At 40.4% G+C, this 12,843-nt stretch overlaps 1 protein-coding gene across 1 annotated transcript in view; it reads left to right on the forward strand.

The window, feature by feature from the left end:
• Mcoln2 (mucolipin TRP cation channel 2) overlaps positions 1–12,843 on the forward strand; it is a 55,656-nt gene that overhangs the window by 13,501 nt on the left and 29,312 nt on the right. Inside the window, exons 2-4 of the mRNA XM_074079569.1 lie at positions 1,387–1,546; positions 8,969–9,142; positions 11,114–11,267. Of these exons, the coding sequence (XP_073935670.1) occupies positions 1,387–1,546; positions 8,969–9,142; positions 11,114–11,267 (488 nt within the window). The remainder of the gene's footprint in view (positions 1–1,386; positions 1,547–8,968; positions 9,143–11,113; positions 11,268–12,843) is intronic.

A 12,843-nucleotide genomic window follows, 5' to 3' on the forward strand; every position in this document is an offset into this window, starting at 1 on the left:
CCACAGATCATAAGTCAGCTTAAAAATGTTATTCAAGTATTCCCACTAAAAAGATTCCCAAGAATAATGCTCAATTGCAAAAACTTCCCCAAGAAATGTGTAACTTGAATGACTGGCCTAATTTATTAGAATTTGTTGATCAAGACACTTCCCATGGCAGCATACACAAATTTAACTCACAGTGACTTAAGTTCCAAGGGTATTTACTGGCTCAAACTGAAAGTCTTGGGATAGATAGCTTCAGGCTATCTCTTGTCTGACTTTCTGTGCTAGCTCCAGTCTCTGGAAGGCTCCCCTGTGGTGGTAAGATGAGTTCTAGGAGTGCCAGACAATGGTCTGTATCTACAGTATGAGTGCCAATCTGTTGATTATGGGCCCAGCAGTAAACATTCAACACAATAGCCCCAATGTGTGCATATTTATTTATAAATGATTATTCTTACTGTTACATATTTCATATATAATACTGTCCTATGTTATATTGTTATATGTGTACTCTGTAATTTAATTAATTTTTGTGATATATGTTTACTCTATGTTATATTAGTCCCGATTCTTAGCTTTTAAGATTAAGAATAAAATAGAGCCACTAATGTTTTCTATACACCAATGAATTGTTTTGCACATCTCACTTTGGGGACTTCCTAACAGAAAGACCACATGTGTCTCATTGGTTATAATCACGGTCTTATGGCCACGTCTCCTTTGGTTCTTTGTGTCCTAACCGAACCATCTCTGAATCCAGAGCCCTGAAACAGGAAAAACAAAATACTACTAATCTAAGCCCACAAAATCTGACCAGGCATAAATAGAGATATTTTATTCTACTTTTTCAAGTTATTTATGTTCTGGAACCTTATAATTATTGACGTTTTATCCAAAAAGGGGCAACATAACCTTTCTCAGGAGAGTTATAGAATAAAGATTCTTTGTGTCCATAGCAATTTAATCCCATTAGTTTCTATACTAAATTTATGTCATTTCAGGCCTGAAAGAAATGTGTTAGGGAAATGTCCCGTGTAGTTTTTGTTCATACACACACTTGCAAACACACTCAGACACTTATGCATTCACACACAGTCATATGCACACTAACATACATGCATACACACAAGGATATGTATTAAGATGCCAGAACTAATGAGTCTAACTAATAAAATTCTAATTTTAGAACTCTCCAGAATGGCCATTTTGAATTAAGTTGGCAGCTATGTGGAGAGGCACGTAGTAGAAAGGGTGGAGTAGTTTTCAGATTTCTACAGAAGAAAAGAGCTCACTGGTTGGAGCAAGCCATGCTCCCCCACACAGGTGAAGCATGTGAACAGGAAGACATGTGGCACCTTTTTTGAGGGACGGACTCCTTTAAAAATTGACCTTCTGTTGCAGCCAAACAATGGTGCATCTTGATTCTGAGGTGAAAGAAGAATGTCTCAGGGAAGACCTGAAGTTTTACTTCATGAACCCCTGTGAGAAATACCGAGCCAGACGCCAGATCCCATGGAAACTGGGTTTGCAGATTTTGAAGATTGTCATGGTTACCATGCAGGTACCTTATACTATTCTTTTCCTTACCCCAAAAGGGAACTATTTTATGTTTCTCTACTTGACTTTTGTTTCAAAAAGTCCATACTCAAGTTCAAAGAACTGTAAAATTATGTTTGTTTGGAGGGCAGATGGTATGTTGAAATTCAGTTTGGAAGACAACCTTATTTTAGTAAGTGATCATGAAGTTACCTCTCCCAGGTCCTAAATACTAAGTGAATGTTGATCCATATGGGGGTGGAATTTGAATTCCTATATCTGCATGAGGCCCATAGGCTGGCCAGTTGGTCAGTCCTATCCATCATCTTCATTCAAATACACCTCACTTAAATATGCTTTCGAAACAGCTTTTTTTTTTTTTGTCTTAAGGCATAGAATGTTAAGGTTTCCCTTTCATCAGTAGCAGAGTACTCCAAGTGAGGACAGTTACTGGACACTATCAAGACTGTGCACAGGCTATGCTTGACCATTTGTTTAAGTTTATACTGCTGAGCAGTTTACCACCAGCAGCAAAAAAACCATTAGAGTTGCTGTCTAGCTGTTAGGCTGTGATACTGAACCAGTCTGGGGGAGATCCCTCTGTGAGGTAACTACATTTGAAACATGTGCTCTTAAAAAAAAACAGTATTGGCTGGGCATTAGTGGCTCATGCCTGTAATCCTAGCTACTTGGGAGGCTGACATCGAGAGGATTGAGGTTCTAGGCCAGTCTGGGCATATAGCTTGCAAGACCCCATCTCTAAAATTAACCAGGGCGAAATGGACTGGAAGCATGACTCAAGCAGTAGAGTGGCTGCTTTGCAAGCACAAAGCCCTGAATTCAAACTTCAGTCCCATCAAAAAAAAAAATTTTAAATTAAAAAAAACAACAACAGTTGGAATATTTGGCTTTATTGGCAAATAATCACTCTATTACCAATGAAAAGTGTGCAAACATGTTATTTCTAAAATGTAATAATAAATACTTAAAAATACCTCCATATAGCTCTAGAAATGAGAGGGGGAATTCTGCTGTCACTGAAGTTGTGTCTTTGCTCTGCATTCGTAAGTAGGTCTTCCTATTATGTGACATGCCATCCCAGGTCAATGAGCTTTAGGGAAAGTGAGTTTTAACTTCAAAAAAGTTAACAAGGCCGAGAAACAGAAACCATTAAAAGCTAGGTGTACTAGCTTTTTAAATTCTTGGTTTTAGTTCTGGCAATCTATAAACTAGATGCATTGCTAGTATTAATTGAGAAGAAATAATGTCCCCTCCTGTTATTTGGTTAATTATTTCCCAATTTTTTGTCTTGATAAACCAGGTTCAATTTTGACTTTTTGATCTAATAGTGTTACTAAAACTTTAACTTACACAGGCATAACACATTATTGCAATCTTTGACTCAGCCTTCTTTGTCCTGATACCTACTAAATCCCATTTTTTTCATTCAAAATACCATTTATTTATGTTTTTTTTTTTCCATTCCCGCCATCTGTCTCTAGCATAGACTTTTTTTGGCAGTATCAGAATTTGAACTCAGGGCTTCCTGCTTATTAGGCAGACATTCTACTGCTTGAACCATACCTCCAACCCTCTAGCATAGACTTTTATCTTCAATTTAAAATACTTGTGAAGCATCTCACTTGGTGAGAATCGAGCTGGGGGTACAGCTATTGATGCATCATACTGCTGCTGACAGCTCACACATACCATAGTGTTTGACATGTGCCACACACTGGTGACATGTGTGTTAATGCATTTCATCCTGTCTCTAACCCTGTGAGGTAGATTCAGTTAGAATCTCCTTTATATGGGTTAGAAACTGGGACAAAAGAGTTAAGCAATGTACTTAACTTGAGCTCTGACAGTCTGGCTCTTCTGTATGCACTCTTGCTCTCATTCTGTGCCTATGCTGGATACAGATTCTGACCTCCAAGTTTGCAGAACCAGGCTTCCTCTAGTTTTTGTCTTTGTTATCTTTCTTATACGCACATATACCATTTGTCTCAATGCTAATATCACATTAGATTTTCTTAGACTCGCCTTTACTGTGTCACTATCTTGCTCAGAAATTTCCACAGACTCCTCTTCTCCCAGGAGAAAATGGGGACTTTATATCCCGAAATAGCAGATTTTCGTAGTCTCTTTCAACTTCTTTCCAACAAGGGTTCATCTACTGCTTTTTATGCAAATGCCAGGCAGCCAGACCAACATGATGGTTCTCATCCCTGCCCTGTTCAAGTCCAAAGTGATTCTTTCCCCCTCATCTTACCGGTGCCATTTAAAGTCCTGTCTCTCCCTCGTCTTTTCCTAACCACTCAGCCTGTGGTTTTCCCCAGTCCTCTGCTGTCTACATCACTAATTTTACTTTTAATAATAAAGTATTGCTAGGAAGTGGTCATTTATATTTTGTGTCTCCCCTAATACAATTGAGAAAGATTACAGTTTTTATTCCTTTGTAGCCTCTTTCTGTTAAGCTTTGCTACTTGGATAGCTTGTCATTCCTCCTCTTTTTTCTGTATTTTAGCATTCCATTTCTCAAGTCTAAGGTTGCTGAGTAGGAGACTTCAAAACCAACATGCCTACCTGCATTCCACAATAATTTATAATCTCCAGGGAAGTGTCTGCATTCTTTCCCTAGCTCCACTATCTCTGTCTGTATTCCTTGTACATAGTTAGAGTTTTATCTTGTTTTTAACATGGCTCAAAAGTTTTTCCTCCTACATCAATTTAATAATGAAGTCTTTAGTTCACAATTTTTTCCAGACTTAATCTTTTTCTGTCTCAAATCATATTCTCAGCAAACTTAAGTACTAGTTAGTGGGACAGAGATATGTTTTTGATATCCCCTGCTTTTTGAAGGTAAAGTTATTTGGTCAACCTCATCCTCTTTTGCTCTCACTCTGTAAGGAGAACATGGTTCTTTCATAGCAAGAAAGAGACATTGCAGTTTTCTCTTCAGGGTACTCTCCCCTAAGAGATGCTATGAAAATCCAGGCCTTTCCTGATGCTGGGCTCTATGTGAAGACCTTGGCTTGTTCAGTGACCACTAGATTGGAAGAAATATCTTTCTTTTTCTTTTTTGTGGCATTGCATTTTGATCTCAGGGCTTCACACTTGTGAGGTAGGTGCTCTACCAGTTGAACCACACCTCCAGTCCTGGAAGTTTCTCGCTCTTGATGCCAGATAGGGGTGGTTCCAAGCAGAGATCACAACTCCATGTTCTCTTCTTCTCAGCACTGTATTTGTGACTTTGAGTTTAAATAAGGTGGTGGTTTTAAATATCAGCAAGTAGTGTCTCTTTCTTGATCAATTTGTCCATTCTCTAGACTTTTTGTTGATTGTTTTGATTTATTTTGTTTTTGGCAGTACTGTAGTTTGAACTCAGGGCCTTATGTTGCTAGGCAGGCAGTCTACCACTTGAACCATGTCTCCAGCCTTTCTGGCTTCAGTTCTGTTTTTTTGTTTGTTTGTTTGTTTTGTTTTTAATTTAAGATAGGGTCTATCCCCCTACCTCCACTTCTGCACCATCACACATGCTTCTTTAGCTTCATTATGAGCATGGGAAGGGTCTAATATATTCAGTTTAAGAGGTAGTATGTCCAAGAGGGCAAGAGGACAAACAAGCTATGGTGTCAGACACGCCTGGGTTCAGATCCTCACTCTGACACTTTCCAGATGTTCCAGCTTGGATACATTCCGGGCTTCAGGTTGCGTATGTATAAAGTGGTATTGTAGTCATCAGTTGACTCAGTATTTGGTGCTAGCATTGTGATGGACCACACTTCATTCCCTGAGTAAAAAAAACTTCCTGTCTGTATGGACTCCAATATAATAGCTGCTCCATACAGTACGGGGAAATCAAATGAAAAATAATTATCAATTTTGAGCACAGTGCCTCATACTCAATGATAAGAATCATTATTCAACCCATGCAGCGTTGATCTTGCCCACATTGGACCTCTGTCTGGCACACATTCAGAAAACTGTGCTGGAGGAACTTAATTCCGTGTACTAATGGTGAGGTGGACAGGGTCACTTTGAATCACAGTAGGTACACATGCACACATGCGTTGCTGCCTGGTTTTCTATTTCAGCAGCCTGATCTTTACTGGAGTCTCCACAGGCACTATCGACAGATAGCACAAGCTTGGAAGAACTTGTAACCTTTAGTTGCTTGACTTTCAGCTCAAGGTTGATGACCTGGGGTATCTTACTTTAGAAGAGCTGAATAGCTGGGCTTTTAGCAATTGCTCAGCGATTTGACTTGGTATTTGAGGACTGTGACATGATGAGATTAAAAATGCTGAAGTATCATGTATGGACACTCAAGCAGTAGCTATCCTTCCTAATTCTGAGGAGCTGGTGCTTAAATTCTTTTTTATAAGCGATGACCCAGAGACAAGTTTGTTAGTAGAGGGAAATTATTCATGTAGCATAACAAAGATAGCTTTGGAGTTAGATCTGCCTTCTAGAGTGAAGTGGCTTGGGGCAATTTAATGAGGCTAACTCTCAGTTTCCAGTTATGTAAAATGGGGAGAGCAGTAGTGACGTTTTCATACGGTGGTTGTGGGGCAAACAAAGTGATGCAGGTACAGCAGTTAGTGCAGTTCCTGGCACATAGTAATTGCTGAAAAAACAGTGGTTATTTTAATTTTTCAGTCTTCAAAAATAGACAAAATGTAAAAGGTTCAGAATATAGGCAACTAGAAACCCTTGTACCAGCTTGCATATGCAAATTAACGTTAAGTTTCACCTGAGTTCTTCACAATTGATATCCTATATATTATCAGGCAGATAGTATATTGAGTGATGGAATGACAGATGACAGAATTGTCAGGGTCATCTAATTAAACTTGCTAAGGAAGCAGTTCCAAAATGCTTTGTTGACTTAGTTGGGTAAGGCCTTGGGGAGAACTTTCCAGAGTCTCCTTGGTTTATAAGACAGCTTAGGGAGTGGGGAAAGGTATGTGTGATGGGACATATGGAGGTTGACTTCACCACCATCTCTGCCTATGTGTATGTGAGAGAGAGACAGAGGGGGCAAGAGTGTGAAGAAGAGTACAGGGAGTATGAGAGAGAGCAGGAGAGAGTACACATAAGAAGTGTGTGTGAAAAAGAGATCACACTTACGTTATATTGTGTGTATGCATGTGTGTATCTATATATGTAGTTTTTAAAGGTTTTTTTGGTAAACATTTGGTGCTGGCTAATTTTCCCTATTTATTGGGTTCCAATAAAAAAAATTCACTCCTGATAAGGAGACCCCCTGGATGTTTATTCTTATTTCAGGATACAATGTAAGGCAGGGAGAACAAGCAAGTGTTTATCAGGAGAAGGTGGATGCTTGGTGACAATGGCTGACTGTGCCATCATCCAGGTAAAGGTAAAGCAAGCCCTGTTATTCTTTTTGTGTGTGTATGATACCACTGGGGTTTAAAATAAGGGCCTTGTGCTTGTTAGACAGGTGCTCTACCACTTGAGCCATGCTTCCAGTCCTGAGCTCTGTTAATCTTTCACATACTTTGATCCTGCAAATCTTGGTGGACAAACTTGTAGGTAAGCGTTCTATGAGAATTCTTGCAGAGCTGGATTAATTGAATTCTGTTGTATCCTAGTTAGAGTAAATATTTATGTAGGTCATTTTTTAAAAGCATTCTTAAAAGTCACACGTAGGCTGGAGGTGTGGCTCAAGCAGTTGAGTGCCTGCTTTGCAAGCATGAAGTCCTGAGTTCAAACCCCAATCCTACCAGAAAAAAAAAAGCCAAATGTGATTTCAAAAAATACATACAATTTCTAAATATTAAAACAACATGCATTAATGCTTCACAAAGTAATCAATTTTGAACACAATTAACTTGAAACAAAAAAGCTTTTTTTTGTGGCATTAGGGTTTGAACTCAGGTTCTCACACATGTTAGGCAGGTGCTCTACCACTTGAGCCACCCTGCCAAACCCTTTCTGTGTTGGGTATTTTCAAGATAGGGTCTTATTAACCATTTGCTCGGGATGACTTTGAACCACAATCCTCCTGATCTCTACCACCTGAAGAATTAGGATTACAGGCATGAGCCACAATGCCTGGCTTTGAAACGAAGAATTTAAAAAATGGATTTAGACTTAGTTAATATGGATTATTTCTTTCCTAAAGGCCACTAGGGTGGTTAGCCATTGGAAGTGGTAATTTTTCCAGTTGTAGGAGCAAAAGGAATTTGCCCTCCACTTTCTGGAGGTTTGTTCTCTGACATTTGTATTAGTTGAAATAAATGGATGCTAGAGATACTACCAGGAGAGAAAGCACTCATGTTTATTACGTGCGTGGGGCATCACGATGTGTATATACCCTTCTCCATTGGGAAGAAGGACTGGTGAGGATGTAAGCACTTTGAGAGGAAGAGTGTGATGGTTAATCTTGGTGGTCAGTTCGACTGGACTGGAAAATTGGTAAAACACTTCTAGGTGTGCTTGTGAGGGTGTTTCTCGGGAAGATTGGCATGGGCATCCTGTGAACTGCGTGGGGAAAATGTTCCCTCAGTGTGGGCATCACTGTCCAGTAGGTTGGGGGCCTGCAGAAGGGAGAAGCTTGTTCTTCTATGCTTGGTGGGTGGTTTTTTTTTTTTTGCTTTGCTTTGTTTTTTAAACTGCTGTTAACCACTGACTTCGGATTCCAGGTTCTTCAGCCTTTGAGCAGAACTTAAGTGGCTCTCCAGGGCGTTCAGGCTTTTGACCTCAGACTAGGGTGCATTGTTCTCTCTCTCTTGGGTTTCTCCAGCTGAGCACCTATATTTCCCTGGCTCTTCAGGCTGCAGATGAACATTGTGGGACAATCTAGACTCTGATCACATGAGCCAATCTAGTAAAGCCGCTCTTATAATGACATGTGTTCCATTGGTTGTGTTTCTCTAGAGAACTTTAACACAGTCAATAAATGAGATATAGGGGAGGTAAATGGACCTGAAGAACTTACAATATCCCAGGACAAATCTCCTCTGTGCTCTGGGTGTGAGGTCAACTCTAATCTTTCCTATGAGTTATTCTTCCCTGTTTGATGACATTATAGGGAAAGGGCTCATGACAATTACGTTCCTCTAAAAGAATTTCTCTTCAGTAAGGGAACAGCAGCGAAAGTCCTTCTCTGCCCTTCCAGACAGACAGGAGGTGTGAAGTCAGAGTGACCTTGGCTCTCAGCCTGCTTCTGCAGTTCAAGGTACTCAGCATATCACGGTGGCATACTTTGAGATTTTTTTCTTGACCCCAACACATGCTACTTGGAAATGTTGACAGAGCCCAACAAGGTTCTCTTTTGAAGGGGTACTTGTGTTTTGACATTGTTGCTATTAGTGTAAAGCAATGAATTAAGATAACTTTTCTGATGGTTGGAGGTGAGGGCTTTTTCTCCCCCTGGTAAATGGTAAAGCTCACATTCCAACTTGATTTTCTTTTCTAGCTTGTTTGGTTTGGATTAGGTAACCAGTTGGTGGTTGCTTTCAAAGAAGACAACCGTGTTGCTTTTAAGCATTTGTTTTTGAAAGGATATTCTGGTGTAGATGAGGATGACTACAGCTGCAGTGTATACACTCAAAAGGACACCTATGACAGCATCTTTTTTGCTATTAATCAAGTAAGTGCTTAGTTGAAAATGACCTGTTCTTGATACTTGACCTTGTTGTCTTAACAAACAAGCCAAAATTATACATATACTAAAATATTCAAATGTAAATTTTGCATTGTCTTCCAAAAGTTGTTATTATTTCTGGAGCTCCACAATAGAGTTTGTCTATTTTGATTTTTTTTCTGTAAGATTTATTTTTTAAATTTATTTCTTCAGACCCACTACATTTGGGAGATTATCTCAGATCAAATAGCAAGAGATTTATATGCTCAGACTTGATGAAGATTTGAGACCCGATCTAAGAGTCTGTGTACAGCTCAATTTTGCTGTTTTACCGTTCATAATCCTTCCTGAATCTTGAGAATATGGAATATAATATAGTTATATCAGACAAGTATAAGAAAGCAGATTGGTAGAGCTGAAGAAAGCATTTAGGGGAAAGAGACTGTTCTTGCTTTTTTTGTTTTGTTGTTTTGGTGGTATTGGGGTTTGAACTGAAGGCCTCACACTTGCTAGGCAGGCACTCTATAGTCTCCAGCCCATTTTGCTCTGGTTATTCTGGGGATAGAATCTCACTTTTTCCCAGACAGGCCTGGACTGCTCTCCTGTTTCCTGCCATCACTGAGATAACAGGCCCATACCAGCTCACCCAGCTTCTTCCCATTGAGATGTGGTTTCACAGGCATTTTGGCCAGGCTGATCTCAAACTGCCTGATCTCAACTTCCCAAGCTGCTACAATTACAGGCATAAACCAGCAGCAACCAATTTGTTCTTAATGTTTTGGGTTTTTTTTTTTTCTGTCATTCATTCAAAAATATTTGAGTTCCTGGTATGTAAGAAGTACTATTCTAGACATTGGGGGTATAGCAATCCCTGCCTTCCTAGAGGGGAGAGCTAGACAAGTGAAATGTGCAGTATCGAATGCCAGCTCCCTAAAATACTATCCCCAAAACATGTTGCTAAGCAATGCTGGACGTCTCACTTGCTGTGGTAAATGAAGCTGCCTCAGCCAGTCACATTGGGGGTCCTTTAATGTGGAAGAACTTTGATTACAGTTGGGTAAGGAGATTGATGAACACAACAAGGGATGGGGGAACAGCTTCAAAGACTCTTAGAGTAGTTATCAGATTAAATTTTCAAATTGTTCTCCATCTGTATGAGGTCTTGGCTGCTCCTAAAATAAGCAATACAGTTATTTGCAAATTTTGTGTCCCTGGGTAAAAGGTTCCTGGAAAAAAAAAAAAGCTCCACCTGTGAAGATGGGGCGGGGGGGCGGAGTGAAGCCCTGGTGGTACAGCTAGCCAAATAGTAAAGTTGAGTGAACGTAAGCCGGTGGTAGCAAACCATGGCGTGCGGATGGTTTGGGTCCAAGAACTGCTAAGGAGTAAAACCTGGAAGGAGTTAAGGAGCATCTGAGCATGGGATGGATATTTGCCAATTTTTACTTATCTACATCTTATATTTGTATTTTTAATTGACAGATACAATTATACTTTATGTATTACATGGTACAATGTGGGATTTTGATGTTTGCATTTTTTCTTGACACACCTCACTGGGGTGGTGATATTTGGGGCCTAATAAAGTGAACTGAGCAGGTAGATACTGAAGTTCCAGTAGAGAGAACAGCCCAGGCCAGAGGCAGAAGCTCCAGGAACTGCCTGGAGGACAGTGTGACTTGGGGCCAAAGCCTGTGATAAAGTCTGAGAGATAAGACAGGGCCTTGGCTTGCACTGAGGGAGGGGGAGCGTGGTTAGCACATCTTTTTGGTGTGGGGCTCGGTGAGGCAAGGTGTCCCACACAACCTGGCCCAAGCTTCTGTGCACTGTCTTACATTGCCAAGTGTGGCTGAGCAACACGATATAACAATAAAAGGTAGCTCAAGGAGCTTTTCAAGCGCTGTGACTTCTGATCAAACTTTTAAAAGCTCACCTGTGCTTTTATTTAACTATTATTTTAATTCTTCATTTTAAAAATAGTACCGTCTTCTAAAGAACAGTTCCCTGGCAACCCTTGACTATGGACCAAATGAAGACAACAGAATTGGCTTAAAAGTCTGTAAGCAGCATTACAAGAGGGGGACCATGTTCTCTTCTAACGAGACCCTGAATATTGACAGTGACATTGAGACAGGTAACTCAGTGATAATCTTGTCATACGCCTTTGTCACCTTCTGTGGTTCTGTGGTAAGAGTAAGAACAGCCCCCGTGTGCTAGCAACTCAAATGGGACAGCTTGCCTATGCGAGAGGGGACCTGTTCCAGGCTGTCACTTTTCCTTTTGCCTGCAAATGCTTTGGCTCAAGAAACCAGGTGGCCCTGGGATGGGACAACTCAAAATTGGGGTAAAAGCCCAGATGTTTGTGTTGGTTTAGTTTTTTCCCCCATCAAGAAGTGATTAGGCTTTTGGGGAAAAAAATGTGTGCATGGGTATCAAATGAAATAGTGTAGGTAAAAATCCTGTACCCTTGTTTTTCTTATGTGTAAAATATGTAAGTGTTCTTCAAAGATGAATTGTGATTAAGATCTAGTTGTCACTTATAGGAGATCACTTGGCCAAAAGTTAACACTAGCTAATTGTATAGGATTAGTTTGTGCCTTTCTCTCAAGAATGCCCAAAACACCATAGGCAAATGTAAAGGGCCTGATTTAGGACTTTGAGAGTTTTGTTATTCATTCAACAAACCCAAGGCATTCACTGTTTCCTACAAAGATGAATCCATACTGGCTCCTCAAGTAACTAACAGTCCAAGAGCAGAAGTCCTGGTAGCAGTTTAAATTTGGAGTGGACTTTATTGAGTGAGGGCATCACACAGTTCATTTGGCTGCATTTCCAACTATCTGATTTTAAGGTGCCTTGGGAACACAGAGGAGGATACCCTCCTCTGTGGCTTTACCTGTTTGCTCAGGCTGCCTGTTCAGAATCTGCGTGAAAAATTGTGTTCCATGCTCTTAACCCTGCATGAAGCAGCCCCTCGGTCACACATGTGGGGCCCACAAGTGGCCTGGCTCACAGGCTGCTGTCAGAGACCCTCTGGTGGAGACTTGCTTGGTTCAGTAGCCAGGAACACCAAAACGCCACTGGTGTGACTGCCTGGAGGCTTCTGCTCACTTGCGACCTACTTGGTCACTGGCCTACGAGGACAATCGTGGCTCACTCTTAACCTTTAACCTGGGCGCTCAGCCATGTGCCTCCCTGTGGGTGATTCTTTTTGACAGTGGGGATGAGATCTGGTCCCATCACCTTCTGCTTCACCCAAGCCCTAGTCATTTGCCCTATTAAAAATGTGTCACTCGAAATGAATGCAACCATACAACTGTTTTCCAGTGATTCATTCGCTGTTTTTCTCAATTAACTCTTCTTGGAAAATTGGTCAAAGAAATGTGGCCAAAGTCAATATCAGTGGCTAGGCAGGATGGGCAGGACCAGAGAGCAGCATTTATTTAATCCTCTGACCACTGGACAGTGGTGCCATTGTTCATTTACTTTCTATAAAAGATGGAATATTTTTGAGTGACTGCAAAGAGGTTGATTATTAATCTGACTTTCTTTTAAAGTCTCTTTTAGATTGCTTAAGTAGCCTAATTGTAATCCTTGACCTGATTAAGAATAAGTTGTCAAAGGGAATCTTTCAGTCATCAAAATGTATAAAGAAAGATTTAAAAAATACTTGATACTTAATTTTAAGCCCTCTTTTCCTGGCTCCATTG

This window comes from Castor canadensis, chromosome 7 (assembly GCF_047511655.1).
Source record: "Castor canadensis chromosome 7, mCasCan1.hap1v2, whole genome shotgun sequence".
Classification (NCBI taxonomy): domain Eukaryota; kingdom Metazoa; phylum Chordata; class Mammalia; order Rodentia; family Castoridae; genus Castor; species Castor canadensis.